The following is a 22,493-nucleotide window of genomic DNA, read 5'->3' on the forward strand; positions in this document are numbered from 1 at the left end:
TCTCCTTTTACCATAATTATTATTATTTTTATCGTCACTACTTACATAGAACTGAAAGTTAGAAACTTTGGGGAAGATTTAATGCCCTAACTCACTGTAATTTATTTATGGGTAATGAAAAGCATAATTCTTTTTTGTTACCTAGCATGTTTGATGATTTTTGTACATGCCCAAATGGAGAATTTTTATTTTTAATTTTTAGTTTGTATTTTTTGTTAGGGATGTGTGTGATAAACCATAAATCTGTAAACTGAGTGATGGGTATTTGCAGCTTTCCATTTCTTAGAATTGCAAGTCTATCTGTGGCATATAAGTTGAAAATTACCATAAAATAGTGATGACCTCATTTACATGTATATTGATCCCAAGATTAATGCCTTGGGAAATTTCTGTCATATAGATATAGGCCCGTTGCGGACCCCACTTAGCGGAATAAGGGCTTTGTTGTTGTTGTTGTATAGACATAGGCCGGTTGCGAGTAGTTCATATTGTCATTTAACAAGCCTACATATGTTGTAACTATTGGGGTAGTTCCATTATATAGGTAGGGATTCTAACAACCGGGAATTACATTGTGGAGTGGGGCGCACAATGTGCCCCTTTTGTAAGCTAAAATAAGGGACTCTTAGCAGTTTGGATACTGCTCTGTGTGTGTGTGTGCGCCCCTTTTGTAAGCTAAAATAAGGGACTCTTAGCAGTTTGGATACTGCTCTGTGTGTGTGTGTTTTTTCTGTAACTATTGGGGTGGTTCCATAAGTGCATTAGGCAGACAAATGGGTCTCCGATTGCTTGGAATTTCTGATGCTTTGAGATTATTCGTGAGATATGTTTGATACTTTTGATGCTGTGTTGATTGTTACTATAATAATCTGATTTATAAGTCCATGCTCAATTTGATTTTTAGGGTTGAGATGGACAAGGATTCAACTCCCCATCCTAATTCTGTTGAAACTCCCTGAGCTAACCAGCTTCCACCAGTTCCTAAATTCAGTGCGAGCGTAAAAGGAAATCAACCTGGATCACTACCAAATGATTCAACTCGTCATCCTTCTGTTGAAACTCCCTGAACTAACCAGCTTCCACCAGTTCCTAACTTCAGTGTGGGCGTTCAAGAAAAACAACCTGGATCACTACCAAATGATTCAACTCCTCATCCTAATTCAGTTGAAACTCCCCGAACTAACCAGCTTCCACCAGTTCCTAAATTCAGTGCGGGCTTTAAGGCAAAAGAACCTGGATCACTACCAACGGTATGGGATCACTTCATTAAACTTGAAAATGATGGCCTTAGCGAGCCTAGATATGAATGCAATTACTGCGGGGAGGAATTCAGTGTGGATACTGTGAAGCACGGAGATAGTATTTTATGGAATCATTTGACAAATGACTGAAAATAACCCGCATAGATTAGAGCACAAAAGGAAAGAGAACCCGAGTTTTGAAACTAGCCAAGTTCCTAGTTGTTCTGGTGAGAATTCTTTGGAAGGGTGGTTAAGTGAAGCAGAATATATCAGAGCATGCACTGAGATGATAATTATCGACGATTTTCCTTTTAGCCATTTAGAAAGACAAGGGGCTCAAGTTTTTATGAAATCACTTCATCCTGAGTTTGATGTCCCATCTTCAGTAACACTTACTTGAGATGCATACCAGCTTTATTTGGATCAGAAGAAGCAACTGAAAAGCTTGTTGATTGACAAACTTTTTCAAGCTCTACTTCAGTTTGGTTTTCAGCAGTCTTCTTCTGATGCTTCCTTAGTTGTTCTCCAAGGTCATTCACTAGTCATTGTTCTTGTTTATGTTGATGACATTTTGGTAACTGGCCCTAATCCTTCTGTGTGCAATCTGTTCATTCAAAAGCTCAGTACTCTTTTTCCAGTCAAAGATCTAGGACCCTTGCACTATTTTTTGGGATTAGAGGTTCATCGGTCCTCTGCAGGTCTTTTTCTTCATCAGTCAAAGTACCTACTGGATCTTCTCAGGAAATCAAATATGGTTGGTGCTAAGCCATGTTGTACCCCACTTGGTTCTCAAAAGCTTGATCACACGGGTCCTCTTCTCTCTGATCCTACAGAATATCGGTCCATTGTTGGTGGCTTACAGTACTTAACATGGACACGTCCTGATATTTCATTTGCCGTCAATCAAATCTGCCAGTTCATGCATACTCCTCGTGCTCAACACTTGCAGGCTGTTAAGAGGGTTCTTCGATATCTTAAGGGTACTGTCACTGAAGGTATTTGGTTCAAAAAGGGTTCCACTTGTCTCACTGCCTTCTCTGATGCTGACTGGGCAGGTTGTACATTTGATCGCCGATCCACGAGTGGTTATTGTATCTTTTTGGGATCCAATCTTATCAGCTGGAGTGCCAAGAAACAATCCACTGTGGCTCGTTCTTCCACTGAAGCAGAATATCGTTCTTTGGCTCATACCGCTGCTGAAATTACTTGGATTTGCAAAATTTTCCGTGACATTGGCTTCCCACTCTCTCAAGTTCCCCATCTATGGTGTGACAATATTTCAGCTATCTCTCTTGCTTCCAATCCAGTCTTCCATGCTCTCACTAAACACATTGAAATCGACTACCATTATATCCGAGAATTGGTGTTGGCGCATCTCCTCACGGTTAAGTTTGTTTGCAGTCAAGACCAATTAGCTGATATTCACACCAAGTCCCTATCCAAAAGTCGGTTCAGTTATCTTAAATCCAAGCTGCCTCTTGGTTCAATGGTTGGTCCCAAGCTCAGCTTGAGGGGGTGTATTGAGACAGATGCCAAATCATCCAAACAAGTCACTGATTAGTTATAACTGTAACCCATTAGATATGGTATTTGTGTAATTAGCTTTGGAAACTAAGGGCACTAGTGTAGCTAGACTGTGTCTATATATATCATCTTGTATTGTTGTAATTAATTAATGTGAATGAAAAGTCAGTTTCTATATGCCTTACCACCCAAACATGGACTTCTATGCAACAGATCGACTACATGGCTCTGAAGGTCCATTTTATTGATAGTGATTGGAAGCTTCATAGGAAAATGTTGAACTTTTGCCAAGTACCTGATGATAATGAGGAGACAGTTGGAGAAATCATTGCGTCGTGTTTAGTTGATTGGGGGTATAGAAAGAGTGTTGACAGTTTCTATTGATAATGCGAATGATGCGGCTATGAACTCTATAAAAATAAAGCTAAAAAATTTTACTGGGAATTTGTTAGATGGTGAATGTTTACACATGCGATGCTATACACATATTGTGAATTCGATTGTGAAGGAGAGCTTGATAGATGTGCATGAATCAATTGATAGTGTTTGTACCATACTTGACCAATCCCGAAACTACCGAGCACCGGCCAACGCTATACTGTCAAGGACCCAGAAGAGTTCCCCTCCGACCAGGAGGCCAATCACTACTCGACACGTGTCAAGATTAGAAGCCAATCAGAGCGCAGCACGTGTCGACATCAAGAACCAATCATAACATGACACATGTCAATGTGACAAAGCTACAAGTTTTTCTATAAATAGGGGTCATTCCCCCACAATATTGCCTAATGCCATTTTGTGTTAAATCATTCACAAGAACTCACTAAATTGAGAGCTTGATCCTTTGTACTTGTGTAAGCCCTTCACTACTAATAAGAACTCCTCTACTCCGTGGACGTAGCCAATCTGGGTGAACCACGTACATCCTGTGTTTGCTTCTCTGTCTCTATTCATTTACGTACTTATCCTCACTAGTGACGGAAGCAACCAAGCGAAGGTCACAAAACCTGACACTTTCTGTTGTACCAAAGTCTTCGCTGATTTTGTGCATCAACATTTGGCGCCGTCTGTGGGAAACGACACTTATTCCTACTCTCTTCAGCTGTGTCAAGCTGGTTTCTATCATTCGTACACTTTCTTTTGATCAGGCATCCCTCTCCAGCATGGGAAGCGAAGGAAGCCACAGCACACAGAATGACACCCCCCTTGCACATAGTGCGAAACAACGAAAGAAGGAAGGAAAACGAGTTCTTCTTCAAGCTAAAGTCGATGAGTTGGAAGCTCAGAACAACAAGATAGCAATGAGGAATGAGGTCCTCCAGGAGCAATATGAGAAGCTCTTCGAGACACTTCACGAAGCTAGGCAAGCTCAGACACGCGAGCTTGTTGCCCCCGTGGAAGTCAACCATCAACTGGGTGCCCTCCAACATGGAGGGTCACATGCATTCGACATAGATATCCCTGATAGGGAACAAATTACCCCTCGATTTGATAATCAACATGAGGCTTCTCTTAACCCAGTTGCTTCGACCCGAACCATGAGAAGCGGAGGGAGACACCTCTTTGCTGAAGGGGCAGAAGGATCGAAAGCCGTCTTTCGCGATTGTCGGGATTTCCTGAAGCAACGTCGAGAGAATTCCATCCATATAAGCTCAAAGATCAATGACCCAAGGATTTCTGAGAGACTCGGTCCCCTGCCACGGCCCGAGCCGGCCACCAACTTGGGGAAGGGGCAACAAGTCCTAGAGAGACATGAGGGTACAGGGGACTCAGAGGTGTTCCGACAGACATACCCTGGAAGCCAGTACAGCGAGTCCAGGGAAAAATCACATGCCCTTGATCAAACCTTCCTAATTCCAAGAGGAGATGGAGATTTACGAAAGAAAGCTCCAGTGGCACATAACTCCGCTCAGGACCCCCTTGTCCTACAACTTCTTGAGGAAGTAAACAAGTTGAAGGCTGAACGTCAGGCTGAAATACCTGACTGGAACCAACCCAGGCCTGGCCCTCTTACAAGGAGGATCCTCAACACCCCCATTCAAGCAAAGACAAAGCAGAAGCTTGGCTTGCAACTTTATACTGGGAAAGAGGACCCGATTGAGCACCTTAACCTCTTTGAGTCCACCATGGCATACCGGATGCACACCGACGAAGAGCGATGTCTTCTCTTCCCCTCCACCCTTTCTGGCGGAGCTCTAAATTGATGACCTGTACACTATCCGCCAGAAGCCAGACGAGTCATTACGTATGTATGCTGGCCGCTTCAGCCATGAATACTCCCGGTGTGCCGAGGCAGACGACAAGACTGCCCTCAAAGCCTTCACGGCAGGCCTACGTGATTGTTTCTTTAAATACATGATCAATGCCAATACTTGGAAGACTTACTCTGAGGTGATGGCGCAGGCTTATAACCATGCCTCCGCCGAAGCAAAGACATATCAGGAGAAACCCCCTACAACCATCCTTTATCAACAAGTGGGAGGTGGAAGCCAGACTCACCTAAACGAGAAGACCTCGACTTTCCAAACAGCTTCATCCAAAAAGCTTCACCCGAAAAGCTTCACCTCCAAAACTTCACCCAAAAAGCTTCATCCAAAAAGTTTCACCCAAAAAGCTTCACCTAAAAAAGCTTCACCCAAAAAAAAAAAAAAAAACTTCACCTCCAAAAAGCTTCACCCAAACAGCTTCACCTAAAAAAGCTTCACCCACAAAGCTTCACCTAAAAAGCTTCACCCACAAAGCTTCACCCAAAAAACTTCACCCGAAAAGCTTCACTTAAAAAAGCTTCACCTACACAGCTTCACCTAAAAAAGCTTCACCTAGAAAGCTCCCTCTACATACTTTCACCATCAAAGCTTCACCATCAAAGCTTCACCTAGAAAGCTTCATCTACAAAGCTTCATCTACAAAGCTTCACCATCAAAGCTTCACCTAGAAAGCTTCAACACCAAAGCTTCACCTACAAAGCTTCAACACAAAACCTTGCTCCAAATAAACAAATTTTGTTCACAAAACCCAAGATGCCCTTGAACTTGTACAAAAACACTTGGGTAAACATAAACATTTTTTGTTTTACACCCACAAGGGCCCAAAATTTTCCTTCTTATTTATTCACTTATATATGTTCCCAAACATATTATAATAGATCCAACAACAAGCCAAAGTCCCAAGTTTCATAATGGACAAAAGTACAAGCAATTCATCAATAATGAAGGTGCTACAAAAATTGGAATCTGCCCCAAAATAGAAATCCAACCCAAGAGACTTTTTCTCTCTCTCCCTCTTCCGCCTCCTTTCATCTATCAAATTTCTGCAACCTCTGCTCTTCTCCAATGGAGCTGAATTTTGGACACCCTATAGTTCTTGAGCATATGAACAACTTTCAAGAAGGAACCATTTCTGTTTGAGCGACGGAAATTAAAGTGTTGAAGCTCCAAACATGACAGTCGGATTCTTGCAGATTTCGAAGCTGCTGTGATGTTTCGAAGATCTGGAAATATTTAACCATTAGTTCATTCTGAATTTTTGATATGTTATGAAAGAGACGATTAGGAACAACTTCAATGAAGAAAGCATACCGATCTGAACAAGAGAAAATAGAGTTTCAAAGCTCACAACAAATCTGACGGGTTGACAGAAAAATAATAACCAGTCATTCATCATACCTGGATTTCTGGAGTTATACTGCTCCGAGGGATCTCAAATTTGGATATGTTGTAGTTCACAAGCTGAGGAACAACTTCAATGAAGAAAGCATGCTGATCTGAGCAAGAGAAAATAGAGTTTCAAAGCTCACAACAAATCTGACGGGTTGACAGACAAATGATAAACAGTCACTCATCATACCTGGATTTCTGGAGTTATACTGCTCCGAGGGACCTCAAATTTGGATATGTTGTAGTTCACAAGTTAAGGAACAACTTCGATGAAGAAAGTATGTTGATCTGAGCAAGAGAAAATGGAGTTTTTGAAGCTCACAACAAGTCTGACGCGTTGATATACAAATGACGAACAATCACTCATCATACCTGAATTTCTGGAGTTGTACTGCTCCGATGGATCTCCAATTCGGATATGTTGTAGTTCACGAGCTAAGGAACAACTTTCATGAAGATGGTTTTGCGATCTGAGCCACAGAAAATGGTGTTATATTGAAGAAAAGCTAAAGGAAGACTAAAGGAAAGCAAAAATGGTAAAGCAAAGTAAAAAAAAAAAGCTAAAGGAAGACAAAATCATGGCACATGATAATGGGTCATACCCTACCCCTCATTGGATTCGAATACACCCATCCTCCAAAATCATGACAAAGGCCACATTATAGATATCTGTATAAACATTCCAAAGAAAAAGGGAGGGAGTAAAAAAAAAAAAAAAAAAAAAAAAAAAAAAGGGCCTAGGCCTCCACTTCTTTGGGCCTAACACATCTTCATAACAAAAAACAATATATGAAGAAAGAGCCCTGGGTTACCACTTCGAAAAGAAACAAGTGAAGTTTTCCTACTCATGACATTGACTACTAGCTAGACACCTCATTCGGCAACTCTCTTCGCCTGAAGACTTGGGGGACTCCCACCATATGCTACTGCACCTTGATACTCGGCAGTCTCACAACCACTCAGTGACTTGGATTTTTCAAGTCTCCAACCGAGAAGTTTTCCTCACTCGGGAAATTAAGGGAACACTACCTCAAACTACATGCTTCACTCACAAAGCTTCAACAATACAGGTTTCAACAAAAGCAAAAATTCAAAGAACTTTATGAAGAAGGCTTTGGTGTATTTAACACAATATGTTGAAATGAAGCAAAGCTTATTTATTAATATTTTCGATAAGCCACAAATATGTACATATACATGAGTCAAAATAAACAAACAAAAGGGAGCCTTCACAAAGGTTGCTTAGGGGAAGTCTCAGCAGTCGGTAGAGCCCCAGAAAGAGAAAGCACCGGAGGGTGGTTATTCGGAGCCTCAGTACTTGACAAAACCCCAGAAGGAGGAGGCATTTGAGGTTCATCATTTGAAGCTTCATTACCAGGTACAGCCCCAGAGGACGAAGGCAATAAATGCCTTTGGAACAAACCCACAAACCGCTGATGATCAAGTAAAACCTTACCATCAGATTCCTTCATCTGGTCAAGCTTCCTCTTCATGTTTGTAGCATAGTCATGGGCGAGCCGGTGCAACTGCTTATTCTCATGCTTGAGCCCTCTAATCTCCTGTTTGAGACTCATCACTTCAGCAGCCAATGATTCAACTTGGCGGGTTCTAGCAAATAGGCGTTGGGCCATATTAGACACAGAACCTGCACACTGAACACTAAGAGCCAGAGAGTCCTTAACAGCCAACTCATCAGACCGTTTGGAAAGTAGTCTGTTATCTTTGGGAGTGAGAAGGTTCCTGGCCACCACTGCAGCGGTCATATCATTCTTCATCACAGAATCCCCAACGGTAAGAGGACCAGTAGGGGATATGAAGGATGGGCGCCATATGTTGTCTGGAGAAGGCGTGGCTGTCTCTTCTCCAAGGTTCAAGTCAAAACGACGGTCGGAGGGTCCAGACATTTTCAAATGTGTTGAAGAGGGAAGAGGTCAGACAAATCAAGATCTTAGAAGTGCAAGAAATGAGCTTCTACTGGTAGAGATTCAAGTGTGCTGTGGAACTTAATGCCAGCCTCTATAAAAATCTGCACTCGACGGAGCTTCAGAAATCGAAGAGGCGTTTGTTTTCTCAAAAGCTGGGCTGCTCAGAGACCACGAGGGCCGATCTCAGAAATCGAAGAAACACCTGCTTTTTCAGCCTCGTCAGCACCTGTCACATGCACACTCAGCTTTGCGGAAATTACGGGCAATCTGTCGAAGATTTCTGGTGAAGTAGAAAGCACGTGAATCTTACTGTTCAATCACCGCTCTCCATATGCACCATCAACTCCTCGGGTACCACATATAACTTTATCAAAGATCTCTGACAAAGTTTAGGCACGAGAATTTCGAAGTTCCAGCTACCCTACTATTACCCATAAGGGTAAAGGAACAGCACCACTGCTTGACAACTGGAAAGTCCCTATGTGTGTCGACCTCCGTGTTTTGCGGCAAGACAGGTTGGCAAGAACGTCCAACCTTTACTCACATTCGAGAAAAGACTCCCAACATAATTACTTTCTCAAAAACCGGAGTAGCACCGCTTTCCGAATCTCGAGAGTCAGATCCTCGACGGGATTGCTTGTTCGAAAACCGAAGAGGCACAACTCTCAGAACTTCGAGAGCCAGATTTCCTTAGATAAAGCTTGTCTGTAATCTTCACACGTAACATCAGCTTTCCAGATACCACATACCACTTTTTCAAAGTGCTCTGACAAAATTAAAACACGTGAAGCTGGCAGCTCCCACTACATTGCTGTGACCAAGAAGGGTAAAGGAATAGCATTACTACTTGTTATTGGGAAATCCCTATATACATTGACCTCCCTCCTCAACGGACAGGCAAACCTGCAAAAATGCTCAACCCTTTCTCGCATTCGAAAAGGCACCCTCAACATAACCTCTCGAAATACTCAGCTTTATTTCCCCCCGATAATACCTCAGCAAATAAGCCACACCAAGAACAAGAGTATCTCATATCATCAGGGTCGAAAGCAAGAGTATCCCATATCATGCTTTCTCCCTATCTTTGTCTTTGTCCTTGTCCACACCTGCAGGACAAGGAGAAAGAGAGCAGTCAGTCGGAACCTGAAATCAAACCTCCAATTTGGAACTGACTGCCTGGAGCCTTTGCCTGGTTGCTTACTTAGCATTGCTCTCGAGTACTCATCCTCAACTGCTGTCAAGGTCACGAATTCCACCGGCAAATACCTCATGACAGTTGATCAGATATTGGCTCTTTACACTGAAGCTGCCAAGCGTGGATGAGTCACTATGAAGGAATGTTCTGAAGGACCATTTAAATGCAAAGGTTGCACACCACTTCTGCCATGCAAAAGATTGAAGCAGAAGGTTCAACGGTGAGCTGAAACAGATCACTACAGCACGACACCTTTCCATACCACATTCATTATTCCGTCAACAGCAAAAGTATCCCATATCATCAAGGTCGAACGTACTCTAGATTTGATGGACTTGTTTTGACCCTCAAATTTTTGAGTCGGCCTTATACTCTGAAGGGCACCAGAAAACCCTCCAGCACAGTTCAAGAATAAGCCTGTGGAAAGTTACTTCTTCAAAAGCAAAAGTATCTCATATCATCTCTTATCCATTTGCTTCTCCTTATCCTGGCAGTTGAATGAGAGACAAGGAGAAGGAGAACAATCAACCGGAAGCCGAAGTCAAACCTCTGACCCTGGGTTGCTTACTTGGAAGTTTGACTGCTTACCTTGTCTGTCACCTCTTTCGGCAGATCTCCTAGCTCGGCGACTTGGGGGACTCCTACTATAGGGTTTGTATCACACTTGACTAAGCCCGAAACTACAACTAAGCTTTAAGTGAAATTGATACATTACCTTGTGCGTCAACATCAGCTAAGTACACCATTCCCGGATGGAGGAAAGGTACTTCCAGAGAATGGCAGATGAAGATCAGACCACACTTCGGTACTTAGAAGTTTCGTGATTACTCAAGGGATTGGATCTTGCAAGTCCCCAACCGAGGAGTTTCCCTCACTCGGGAACTTAGGGGAGCACTGTTTGTACCATACTTGACCAATCCCGAAACTACCGAGCACCGGCCAACGCTATACTGTCAATGACCCAGAAGAGTTCCCCTCCGACCAGGAGGCCAATCACTACTCGACACGTGTCAAGATTAGAAGCCAATCAGAGCGCAGCACGTGTCGACATCAAGAACCAATCATAACATGACACATGTCAATGTGACAAAGCTACAAGTTTTTCTATAAATAGGGGTCATTCCCCCACAATATTGCCTAATGCCATTTTGTGTTAAATCATTCACAAGAACTCACTAAATTGAGAGCTTGATCCTTTGTACTTGTGTAAGCCCTTCACTACTAATAAGAACTCCTCTACTCCGTGGACGTAGCCAATCTGGGTGAACCACGTACATCCTGTGTTTGCTTCTCTGTCTCTATTCATTTACGTACTTATCCTCACTAGTGACGGAAGCAACCAAGCGAAGGTCACAAAACCTGACACTTTCTGTTGTACCAAAGTCTTCGCTGATTTTGTGCATCAACAGATAGTATTCGCAATGCTGTGAGATATGTAAAGTCTTCTCCCAAAGGATTATTGAAATTTAAAGCATGTGTTGAGCACGAAGAAATTGAGTTTAAAGGTTATATGGTATTGGATGTTCCTACTAGGTGGAATACTACCTATTTGATGTTGAGAGATAACTTAAGGTTTCAAAAGGCTTTTGGGAAGCTAGAAGAAGACGATGAAGATTATGGTAGCCATTTCTTGGAGGATGAGAGTGGATTAAAAATGATAGGTCCACCTACAGTTGATGATTGGGAAAATGTTAGGGCTTTTGTTAGGTTTTTAGAGATTTTTTCTGATGCGATGTTGAGGTTTAGTGCTTCAGGTGTCACTTCCAATATATGTTTTGATACAATGTGTTCAATTCGATCTAAGTTGACAACATTGAGCCAAAGTCAAGATTCACTTTTGGGGAAAATGGCAACTAGTATCAAAACAAAATATGACAAATATTGGGGTTCTCTTGATGACAACAAGCTGTTGATTGTTTCGGTTGTGCTTGATCCACGCTTTAAGTTGGATTATGTGGCATTTTGTTTTGGTGAGATATATGATGATTCCATGGTTGAAGAGATGGGGAAAGGTGTCAAAGAGCTTTTGTTTCATCTTTACAAGGTTTATAGTGCATCGGATTCCACCCCTAGTTGCAATGAAGCTTCTAATGATGATCAGTGTCATCACGAACGGATAAGTAAATTTCTAGAGTTCAAAGAAAAGAAAGGTTTACTCGTAAGAAATGAGGTGGATAGGTATTTGTCGGACACTTGTGAGAATCCAGCAGACGACAAGTTTGATATGCTGCATTGGTGGAAAGTAAACTCTACAAAGTATCAAATGCTATCGCGAATTGCAAGGGATGTGTTTGCTATCCCAGCATCTACACTGGCTTCATCTGAAGCTGCATTTAGCAGAAGACGGTGTGTTCTAAATCAGCACTGGAGCTCGTACACTCCTAACTTTGTGCAGGCCTTGATGTGCTCACAAAATTGGCTACGGAGCCCACCATCTTCTACTGTCTTGGTAGATGATGATGAAGTATTAATTGAGGACGCGATATTTTACAAAGAAATCGAGTCAGGTAACAGTTCAAATTCTTTGCTGTTCTTTCTTATTAACCTATTACTTTTGCATTTGGTCAGGGTAGAGTTTATGGATTTCTTCACACTTTCCATGGTTTTGTGTAGAGTATTATGCATCACGCCGAACAACTCAGCCTATGGATATTGACAATCTCATGTCAGATAACGAAGGCCTGTCAAATGACGAAGGCTCAGATAACGAAGGCCTGTCAGATGACGAAGGTTTTTTTTTTTTTTTTTTTTTGGTGTGTTAATATTCTCTTATCAGTTTAATCATATCAGATGCTTAACAACGTAAGATGATCTCGTGTTTGATTATTAGATCTCTCCGAGGATTGAAGTTTTCAACTTCAGATCGAATCGTGGATCATGGGAGCTTGGAAGTGGTGAAAGATTTCTGGTGTGCATTGGCAGTAGAGAGTTTGTTTGGAGTTGGATAACTTGACCTGAATGGATGGACAACAATTATCCTTAAATCTTTGTACTTTCTGTTGTATCTTGTTTCTGGGTGTGTGTCAATGTTGTTATATTGTGTTCAAGACCAGGTTATTGGTTATCACTGAGATATATGCACTCATGAATTTGGTCAATTCATCATCTTTTCTTCTTTTTCTTCTACTTCATTTTGCATTAGCCAAATTCCCCCTATTTTCTAACCACCACGAGTGGCCCAATCTGAGGGCGAATTTCAAGTTCTTATTTCACATAACACGTTTTGGGTTTAGTTTTTTGTTCTAATGAATCATATGATGGTGGCCAGGAGGTTTGAAATGCCTCTGTGGATTTTTCCGGCTCCCGGAATGGTAGATTATCGTAGTGAACCCACCAAATGGTCCCATTTTAATTATTAAAAAAAAATTCCCTTTATTTTCTGCAGGATGACTTGTAAGTTGTTCCTCTCTTTCTTTTTAAATTTATTCAAAGACAATGATATATTTACATAAAAGTACGAATTTTACACTATTGACCCTCTATTTGTTACGTACATTGCCATATCGATAACAAATAGATACACAAATGATGTATGGACAACACATACAAATTTTGCCCCTTATATTAGTAAGAACAAACTAATAAAGTATCATATAAAAAGTAGCTCTTAACTTCGTATTTCAATGAGGTGAAAGGGCCAATAATGTAACAAATATGTGGTAAAATGTCAATTTTTGAAGTGTAAAATTTAAAATTGATCCTTAAACTTTTATTCTAGCTTGGATTTAGTGTTAATTAGAATTCTGAACTTAACAAAACGTGCATTATTGGTCAATCTGAAATGTTTTTCATCAATTTGATTATTGCGCGGAACATAGGAGCCACAATTGATATGTAAACTTACACTATAGTTTGGATTTGGTTCCTGGAATTTCATCTTGATTTAGATTTGACCTTCTAACACATACTGAAAACATACTAACATAATTTTTACGACAAATAACGGTAGGCAATCAATGGTGCACTTGTTAAATTCAAGAAACCTAAAGTAATGAATTTTTGTTCAAGAACCAATCGTAAATTCGGTGATAACTTGGGGACCAATTCCAAAGTTTACTATTTAATAATAATAATAATAAAATAATAAAACTGTTGTAAAATTATGAGAATGAATGCCTATGTGCTTTTAAGTGAGCAAGACTTTAGAATAGTAGTGTAAATCTTGTTATGTGATGTTTTCAAAATGGCAATAGTTAGTGTAATTGTTGTTATCTGATGTTTTCAAAAAGAGCAATCATTTCACTTTTTGGTTTGTCACGGATGTGGCTCTATATCAAGAGCACTCCGTGTGTAATTACAATGCACATCAAAAGAAAAGAAGTGAAAGCAATAATATCAGTATCCATTCCTTCATTTTTTTACTTGCAATGCTTTTATGTTATAATTACAAAACTAAACAGAGTAATATTTTGTACTACTTCTCCCATGTTCCTAACAAAAGCCTATTTATGACAAAAACTTATTTCCCGCGCTTTCGGGATTTGTTTCGGGATCGGTTTCGGGATTGGTTTCGGGTTGTACGTACGTACTTGTTAGTATGAATATAGAATCACTTTTTGGTTCTCAGCTTTTTGCCAAAACCCTTCAATTTCTGCAGACTGCGGCTCACTCGCACTCTCCCTTTCTAGTCTCATCAGCTCAATTGTTGCAGCTAGCCTGCTGCTGCTGCTGCTTCTTCGGCCGGAAAGTGCTTTCGCGACGATTTGAAAAGTCGGTGAGTTTCTCTCCAAATTAGCGTACCCTCATTTCTTATTGCAACTCTTGGATTTGTTACTTTATCAGATGATCGGGTCAAAATTACTAGAAAATAAAATAGTAATGACATGAATATTTCATCCCCAGATCTGTCTTGGGAAATTTCTGTCATATATGCCGGTTGCGGGTAGTTGGTAATGGAAAATGATAAACACGCACCATTTTTCTCCTCTAGCACACCCATGTTTACTGCTGTTGTTGTAGTTTCCGTTTAATTCATCGAATCGGAATCCGATGACCAGAAATAAAGAGGGGTGTGTGAAAATCAGCTTCCGTTCATATTTGTGAACGTTTCGAGGTCATGACTTGTTTACTGTATGGGATTGAAAGGTGAATGTGTTGAGATTTGTAGGTGATTGGGTGGTATACTTTAGCTGATTAGGTATTTAGACTTTTCAGTTCCCAATTTGATTTTAGGGGTCTCCGATTTCTTGCAATTTCTGCTGCTTTGTGTTTATTTGCTGAGATTTGTTTCATAGTTTTGATGCCGTGTTGATGTTTGTCGCGATTATCTGATTTATATTTCATACTCAGTTTGATTGATAGGGTTGAGATGGAAGAGGATTACTCAAATTCAGATACTAATTCTGCTGAAAGTCCGCGAACTGACCAACCTGGATCGCTACCAATGGTATGGGATCACTTCACTAAACTTGAAAATGATGGCCTTACTGAGCCTAGATATGAATGTAACTACTGTGGTGCAGAATACAGTTTCGGTACTCTGAAGCCCGAGGAGAGTATTTTATGGAATCATTTAGCTACTGAGTGTGAAAATAACCTGAATGGTTTAGACCACGAAGGGAAAGAGGACCCAGGTCTTGAAACTAGTTGCTTTGTTGATGATTCATCGGAAAGCCGGATTAGTTTAGCAAAATATATCAGAGGGTTAACTAAGATGACAATCGGCACTGGGTTACCTCTTAGCAACTTAGACATGAAAGAGTTTCAAGATTTTGTTAAAGAGCTTTATCCTTATTTCACTGTGCCATCTCCAATAACAATTGCTCGAGATGCATACCGGCTTTATTCACATCAGAAGAAGCAGCTGAAAGAAATGTTGATTGAAAGTCCGCAGAGGCGGGTCTGCCTTTCCACCCAAACATGGACTTCTGTGAAAGAAATCAACTACATGGCTCTGAAGGTCCATTTTATCGATAGTAACTGGGAGCTGCATAAGAAAATGTTGAACTTTTGCGTTGTACCTGATGTGAATGAGGAGACAGTTGGAGAAATCATTGCAGCGTGTTTAGTTGAATGGGGTATAGAAAGAGTGTTGACAGTTTCTGTTGATAATGTGAGTGTAAATGATGCGGCTATCAACTTTATGAAATTGAAGTTGAAAAATTTGGCTGGGAATTTGTTAGATGGTGAATTTTTACACATGCCGTGTTATACTCGTATTGTGAATTCGATTGTGAACGAGAGCTTGAGAGATATGCATGAATCAATTGATAGTATTCGCAATGCTGTGAGATATGTAAAGATTTTTCCCAAAGGATTATCGAAATTTTCAGCATTTATTGAGCAGGAAGAAATTGAGTGTGAAGGTCTAATGGTTTCGGATAATCATACTGGGTGGAATACAACCTATTTGATGTTGAGAGACACCTTAAAGTTCCAAAGGGCTTTTGAGAAGCTACAAGAAGATGATGAAGATTATGCTAGCTATTTCTTGGAGGATTGGATCAGTAGGGTAAAATTGAAAGGGCCACCTACTGTCGATGATTGGGAAAATGTTCGGGTTTTTGTTATACTTTTGAAGATCTTTTATGATGCGACCTTGAAGTTTAGCGCTTCGTGTGTCACTTCGAATGTGTATTTCGATACCATGTGTTCAATTCAATCGAAGTTGACAACATTGAGCCGAAATCAGGATTCAGTTTTGGGAAAAATGGCGGCTAGTATCAAGAGAAAATATGACAAATATTGGGGTTCTCTTGACAGCAACAAGCTGTTGATTGTTTCAGTTGTGCTTGATCCGCGGTTTAAGCTGGATTATGTGTCATTTTGTTTTAGTGAGATATATGACGATTCCATGGTTGAAGAGATGGTGAAAGGGGTCAAAGAGCTGTTGTTTCGTCTTTACAAGGTTTATAGTGCATCGGATTCCACCCCTGGTTGCCCTGAAGCTTCTAACGATGATGATCAGTGTCACGGTGAATGGATAAATAAGTTTCAGGAGTTCAAAGAAAAGAAAGGTTTACTTCCAAGAAACGAGGTGGATAAATATTTGCTGGACCCTTGCGAGGATCCAGCAAATGACAAGTTCGACATGCTGCATTGGTGGAAAGTACACTCTACAAGGTATCGAGTTTTGTCGGGCATTGCAAGGGACGTGTTTGCTATTCCATTATCGACAATGGCTTCATCTGAGTCTGCATTTAGCACAGGCACAGGAGAGTGTGCTCTTAATAAGCATTGGAGCTCGTACACTCCTAAGTTTGTGCAGGCGTTGATGTGCTCGGAAGATTGGCTACGAACCCTACCATCTTCTCCCGTCTTGGTAGATGACGATGAAACACTTATCCGGGACACACAATTCTACGAAGAACTCGAGTCAGGTAACAATTCAAATTCTTTGTAATTTTGGCCCGAGTTGAATTTATGCATTTCTTCAAACATTTCCCATTCTTTTCGTGTAGAGTTTTTTGGACCACCCCCAACAACTCAACAGATGGACGTTGATGGTTGATTCTGTCTTGTTTTGGTAAGTTTACGTTAATCTTGTTTCGGTAAGTTTACGTTAATCTTGTTTCGTTAATTTAGTCGTAGCAGATGTTTAACAATGTATACCTAAGAGTGTTTAGTCTAATGGTCAGGCCCTTGGTTTGTTACCAAGAGGTCTGGGGTTCGACACCTCTCAAGGTACCCACCTAGCAATTGCTAGAGTTTCTTGCCTACCAATGTTGTGGGGTCAGGCGGGTGGCCTAGTGAGTAGTCGGGTCAAAGACCTGGAGACACTAGATTCCAAAAAAAAAAAAAAAAAAAAAAAAAGTTTAACAATGTATGATGATTTCATGTTTGGTTATTAGAACTCTTTGAAGGTTGAAGTTTTGAAGAACTTCAATTGAAACGTGGATATCATGTGGAGCTTGGAGGAAGTGGGGGATTTAGTCCGGTGGATAATTATCCTTAATCTAATACTCTCTGTTTGGAATCGGATAGCTTGACCTGACTGGATAGACAATTTAGCCCGGTGGACAATTATCCTTTTAAATCTTGTACTTTCTGTTGTATTTTGCGTCTGGGTGTCACTCAGTGTTGTTGTATTGTTTTCAAGACCAGGTCACCTCTGAAAAATATTTGCACTTATGTCATGCTTTATTTTTGGGCCCCTTCATTTTACACCGTTTAAGTTTGGAATGGTGTTTAACAGAGTATTTATCAAATATAGCCAGAAATTAACCCTTAATTTCAAAAATGTCACTTTTTATAAAATCTTTCAAATGTATTCAAAATTCCACTTAAATAGACACAAATACCCTCAAATTTAGCAATCAAATAAATTAAAGGCTTTTTAGCCAAAATGATTCGTGACATTGACATAACTTATTAATCTGGTCCTTAACAATTAATATGTTCATCGTGATCATTTTAGTTTTTTCGTGAAAAATCTATCAATTGCTCTGTTAGTGTGATGATGTGGCACCATATGGGTTTCACAAATACAATCATATAACTTTAAAAACTATTTTTTACATTTAAAACTAAAATTGATATTAGTAAGAAAAAAGGCGTTGAAGGCATGATTGAAATTTTGCTACTCCCACTTGCGGAACCGCAGTGACGCTCGATGTCGGTGATGAGGGGATCGAAGGGGATAGGGTTGTTGTGGTGGAGTGTAGAAGCGAAGGTGAAATTGGACCGAAACTTGGGGCGATAGTAGCTAAAAAGCCTTTAATTTATTTAATTGTTAAATTTGAGGGTATTTATGTCTATTTAAATGAAATTTTGGATATATTTGAAAGTTTTTATAAAAAAATGACATTTTTGAAATTAAGGGTTAATTTTTGGCTATATTTGATAACTACTCTTTTTAAAACTGGTCACGGGATGTTAATCTTTTCACATTGCATCATAAAATCTTGAGATCTTATCAATCTATGTCTTCCGTCAGGTTGACTTTGTAGTCCTTCGTTAAATTGAGTTTGGGTCCAATTTTATGAGTTGTGGAATGCACATTTGCACCACATGGACCAAAAGTAGTCATCATAGAGCTTCAACATCTCAATTAATACTTCTTATTCCAAAACAATATCACTTATTTTGATCCGATTGGTGTAAGTGTGACTTCTACACAGCCTAGTATAGTAGATGCTATCACACATACAATCATACTCAATTTGATGGAATTGTTTGATCTTAAAGGGGATCTTCTATAATTTCGTACGTGAGGGGTTATTTCTTGGTTTCGTCCAGTCATTAATAACTTGATTATTTTTAGATAATAGTAGATAGAAATGCATAAATGGAAACAGTTTTAAAAGCTCGTTTGGATGTGCTTTTAAAATGACGGAAAACGTTATTCGTGTAAATGTTTTTAGAACCAATCCTTAGTAAAAATACAAATAAATCTGAAAAAAAAAATACTTAAAATACTTTCTGAAAGAAGCACATAATTAGTGCTTCTTGTAGAAAGCACTTTAAGTATTTTTGGAACCAAAAAACATTTTCTCTAAAACCTCACGGTCCGATATGAGAAAATTGAGATTCTGTAGCACTTTTAAATAAACATTTTATCCCCCTCTAATTTAGGGATTTAAACTCTGAAAATCAAATTTTGGGGCTTACCGTTAACTTTCTAGCATTTGTTCCAAATTTCTGTCAAATGTTAAAAAGTTATACGGCAAAGAGAGCACTCGAGATTTTGTTTACATAGGTAAATTGACTTAAACATACACATCTCACAGGTATTCTACAGAACGAATTCTGGAGCACGATAATGAAGATCAAACGATACCAGGAAACCGCGATCGGGCATCTGATTGCTCGATGAAATCATGAAAACGGAAACTGCATCTGTTAGATAAAAATTGCATAGTGTGTACGTTTTTATCCGGTCCAGTAAAGAGAGGTACAGATTTCGAACTAAAAAGAAGTAAATAACAAAACCGAAAAAAGAGTTGTCGCTAAATGCTAGTGGCTGCCAAGATACATGGGATCACACTAGTATTGTTCGAGTTCCAAAGCCGATAGGAGCACAACCAACACAAGCAAAATCTTTCTACTCTTGTTTAAAACGATTTTCCGTCATTATGCTAGTCCATACCACCGATCTTCTTACCTGTGTTGTTCTTTCGCTTCCCCTTAGTTTTCCCTCTGAGCATACTCGGACCAGCATATGTGGATGAAGTAGGACGTAGCAAATGCTTCACATCAAGTACACCATTTTTAAAGTGTCCTTCACTTGCTTTCAAACCCCTGTTCTCGGGCCTCTTCCTCTCCGTGGATCTCTTAGAACTGCCACTCGAATTCCCACCAAAACGTCCAAGGACCATGTTCTATACAGATTGAGTATCGAGTTGGTTCAAGTTGACCAAACTACCATTTGCAAATTAAAAAGGGCAGTGGAAGAAGAAAATCACCTGTTCTTGCAGTTTTTGCTCCCTTTTCTTTTGATTCTTCATGACCAGTTTTGCTACACTTAGAGGTAGTCGCCGGTTCTTTTGAGGCTGTTTCAAGGAAGCAAGCACTCATGAATACTTTTGGGGAGCTTGTAAATGAATGCATACATAGCCATATTGAAAAAAGTAGAACTAGTCAGTGCTCAGCTGAAGAAGACCAATGTCCTATTGCTCTTTAGTTATAAGCTGTGTGCTTTCAGCTGACTACTAGCACTATTTGGAAACTTAAGCAAATTTCATTCCCAGTTACAGGAAATATAAAAACTATATTCAACTCAAGTAATAAATAAAACAAATGTACATTGCACCAAGTGAGCAGCCCACTGAAAATGCAATCAAAACCACCACGTTTACACATTAACAGAACCAAACCGTCATTACAACAGACTACACACCTCAAAACTAACAGCTGACTTAAGCTACATCAGCCCTCCAATCCACACTAATCTAAAACAATGGAACGTCCCTAAATTCATTGGCCTCGAAGCCTATAGAAAACCAGAAAATTTCCCCTGTTCCACAAAATTTATTTGTCCTCCACTTTTCTGTTTGCCCTGAACAGACCTTGCTTTCCAGAACAACATATACCTAAGCCTCAAAGCGATCACAGCGACTAAAAATATCGTCAATACTATCAATCAGATAATTGCACATGGTGCAATCAAAAGGTGATATTTCCTATGAGGAGGTGATAAGCCAACACTAGGCCTCTTTCTTCTGGATAATGTTACAGGTACAAACTTCTCCACAAGCTTATCCAAGCAAGTATTTTGTACCTTATGGGGTACCTTAGACTTCCAAATCAACGTGGCACAAACAGGCTATGGATACATGACAACAAAGCTTGTAGAGTGTGGAAATAATAGGCACTAACGAACTCCTCTCACCATTTATTTTCCTAAAACTAAATCCTTTTCCCATTACAACAAAAACATAAATCAAAACAAAGCAGTTCATAGATTAATACTTTTGAAATTAAATATAGGGATAGGTCTATACCTTTCCGCCTAGAGAAACCACCTTCCTATTTTCCAACTCCTTCCTCTCCTTCCATGTCATATTAGATGTACCTGAATGCAGTAATTTGAAGCGGAAGGGCAGACTAAAATTAGCATAAACATAACTGAAAAGGTACAGATAAATGCATCAAACACATGAAGTTGTCCAATCCCATTACTTAAAAATATATGTAAAATCCACACACCACGAAACGATACTTTTGTCTCACCATGCAACAAAAATTTGAGTGAACAATACAAAAGATTCACTTGACCACTGAAATAATCTTAAGAAGCTAGGCCCCATCAATGTGATGCATCAAACGAAAACATGAGCATTTCACGGGCATTATCCATGGAGCATGTCAAGCAATTCTATCATCTTCCTACACAAATTCGGTACGACAACACCAATACGCTTTGTAGAAGGAACTCACATTGGGCTTATAGGTTCTATAAAAATGTCGTTTCACCGAAAAATCTTAGGTTATTACAACAAAAGGAACTGTATGAATGCGAAAAACAATAGTGACAAATTATATACATACCCAAAAGCTCAATCTCTTTAGCAATGTTCCTCAAGTCCATTTTTTGGAAGTGGGTGTCTGTGTTTTCCTCCTTGTTATCGGTTCGTCTCGTAAATGGTCCACCTCCTCTTTGTCTTCCCTTATTCTTCTGCATTTTTTGCTATTTGTTGGAACAAATTGGGAACAAAGTATTGCAAAAGCCCTAATAACCTGCCAGAATTATGGTTAATTCAGAAATTTGTAAGAATTTAGTCACTAATTCACAAATAATAAGAAGTTAGAGACATAATTAAAGTTACTTTGCAAAAAAAATAAAACAGGAAAGATGATTACATTCACAGAATTCCTTGTAATAGAGAAGACTAAACGCAGAAGAGTTAAACAAGAAGAAGAAGATGAAATTACGAGGAAGGACTTACAGAGGGCGGCGCTGGGTGGAGGAGTGCTGCAGAATGGCGGTGGAGCGGCGGCTCGAGCTACAGGGAGGACTTAGTGCTGCCGACTGAGGAGGCTGCGTGCTCGCGTTCGGGACTCGACGATTTAGTCGAACCAAATGCCCTTACAATTTTCTAATTTATACATTTTTTTTTTTTGGATCTGGACATTGGACAGGAATGGGTTGTGGGCTGGGCTGCTACGTGGGCCTGGTAACTGGGCAACCCATTTTACATTCATATGTTTATCAAGTGAGTCTAACTTTGACTATGAGGTCTTGTGTTTGAATCCCTTCTCCATAGTTTAATGTAAATTATCTTACCGTTTGTCAAAAAAAAAAAAAAAAGTATACACATATTTTGACCGTTGAAATTGATCCAAAGCTTAAATTGATGATAAATAATTGTTCTAGAACGCTTTTTCGCACTTGCCGTCCCACTTGTTCCCATGCGCCTTTTTGATTGCCTTGAAAAAGGGCTTGCATTGATTGGTAGACCGCAAGAGGAAAGGTTGAGTGCACGTAGGTACTTAAGAAAAATACAAGAAAATAAACCTTATGACCTTTTTCTTCCTTAATGAGAATGGGGGGTTGGCCGAGTTTGGAGGGATA

At 39.9% G+C, this 22,493-nt stretch overlaps 4 protein-coding genes and 1 long non-coding RNA gene across 12 annotated transcripts in view; 2 read left to right on the forward strand and 3 right to left on the reverse strand.

Annotated features, from left to right (window-relative positions):
* The window catches only part of LOC139190188 (uncharacterized), a 100,497-nt gene that overhangs the window by 3,276 nt on the left and 74,728 nt on the right, over positions 1-22,493 (reverse strand). The window lies entirely within an intron of this gene.
* LOC139190186 (uncharacterized) lies at positions 6,109-7,114 on the reverse strand. Of its 6 annotated transcripts, none has more exons than XR_011574244.1 (5): positions 7,024-7,114; positions 6,794-6,891; positions 6,612-6,709; positions 6,431-6,528; positions 6,109-6,255 (listed from the first exon to the last, which is right to left on the reverse strand). XR_011574244.1 is itself a non-coding variant. In XM_070810108.1 (4 exons), the coding sequence occupies exons 1-4, from the start codon at positions 7,052-7,054 to the stop codon at positions 6,148-6,150; spliced, it is 330 nt and encodes a 109-aa protein (XP_070666209.1). In that variant the 5' UTR covers positions 7,055-7,101; the 3' UTR covers positions 6,109-6,147. The 6 variants fall into 6 exon arrangements, 1 of the variants encoding a protein (XP_070666209.1); XR_011574245.1 differs by having other exon boundaries at positions 7,029-7,107; XR_011574247.1 differs by lacking the exon at positions 6,612-6,709.
* Positions 10,946-12,639, forward strand: LOC139189756 (zinc finger BED domain-containing protein RICESLEEPER 2-like). Its single transcript, XM_070808943.1, has 3 exons — positions 10,946-12,048; positions 12,155-12,271; positions 12,372-12,639. The coding sequence occupies exons 1-3, from the start codon at positions 11,052-11,054 to the stop codon at positions 12,386-12,388; spliced, it is 1,131 nt and encodes a 376-aa protein (XP_070665044.1). The 5' UTR covers positions 10,946-11,051; the 3' UTR covers positions 12,389-12,639.
* On the forward strand, positions 14,108-17,639 carry LOC108174742 (zinc finger BED domain-containing protein RICESLEEPER 2-like). The gene is made up of 4 exons (XM_017336156.3): positions 14,108-14,255; positions 14,831-16,860; positions 16,942-17,006; positions 17,332-17,639. The coding sequence occupies exons 2-3, from the start codon at positions 14,850-14,852 to the stop codon at positions 16,989-16,991; spliced, it is 2,061 nt and encodes a 686-aa protein (XP_017191645.3). The 5' UTR covers positions 14,108-14,255; positions 14,831-14,849; the 3' UTR covers positions 16,992-17,006; positions 17,332-17,639.
* Positions 19,298-22,017, reverse strand: LOC103449350 (uncharacterized). Of its 2 annotated transcripts, none has more exons than XM_008388660.3 (5): positions 21,868-22,017; positions 21,470-21,658; positions 20,923-20,993; positions 19,885-19,971; positions 19,298-19,800 (listed from the first exon to the last, which is right to left on the reverse strand). In XM_008388660.3, exons 2-5 carry the CDS (start codon positions 21,600-21,602, stop codon positions 19,558-19,560), a joined length of 534 nt encoding a protein of 177 aa, XP_008386882.1. In that variant the 5' UTR covers positions 21,603-21,658; positions 21,868-22,017; the 3' UTR covers positions 19,298-19,557. The 2 variants fall into 2 exon arrangements, with proteins under 2 accessions (XP_008386882.1, XP_070666208.1); XM_070810107.1 differs by having other exon boundaries at positions 21,854-21,979.

Source organism: Malus domestica, chromosome 12, assembly GCF_042453785.1.
Source record: "Malus domestica chromosome 12, GDT2T_hap1".
Lineage (NCBI taxonomy): Eukaryota > Viridiplantae > Streptophyta > Magnoliopsida > Rosales > Rosaceae > Malus > Malus domestica.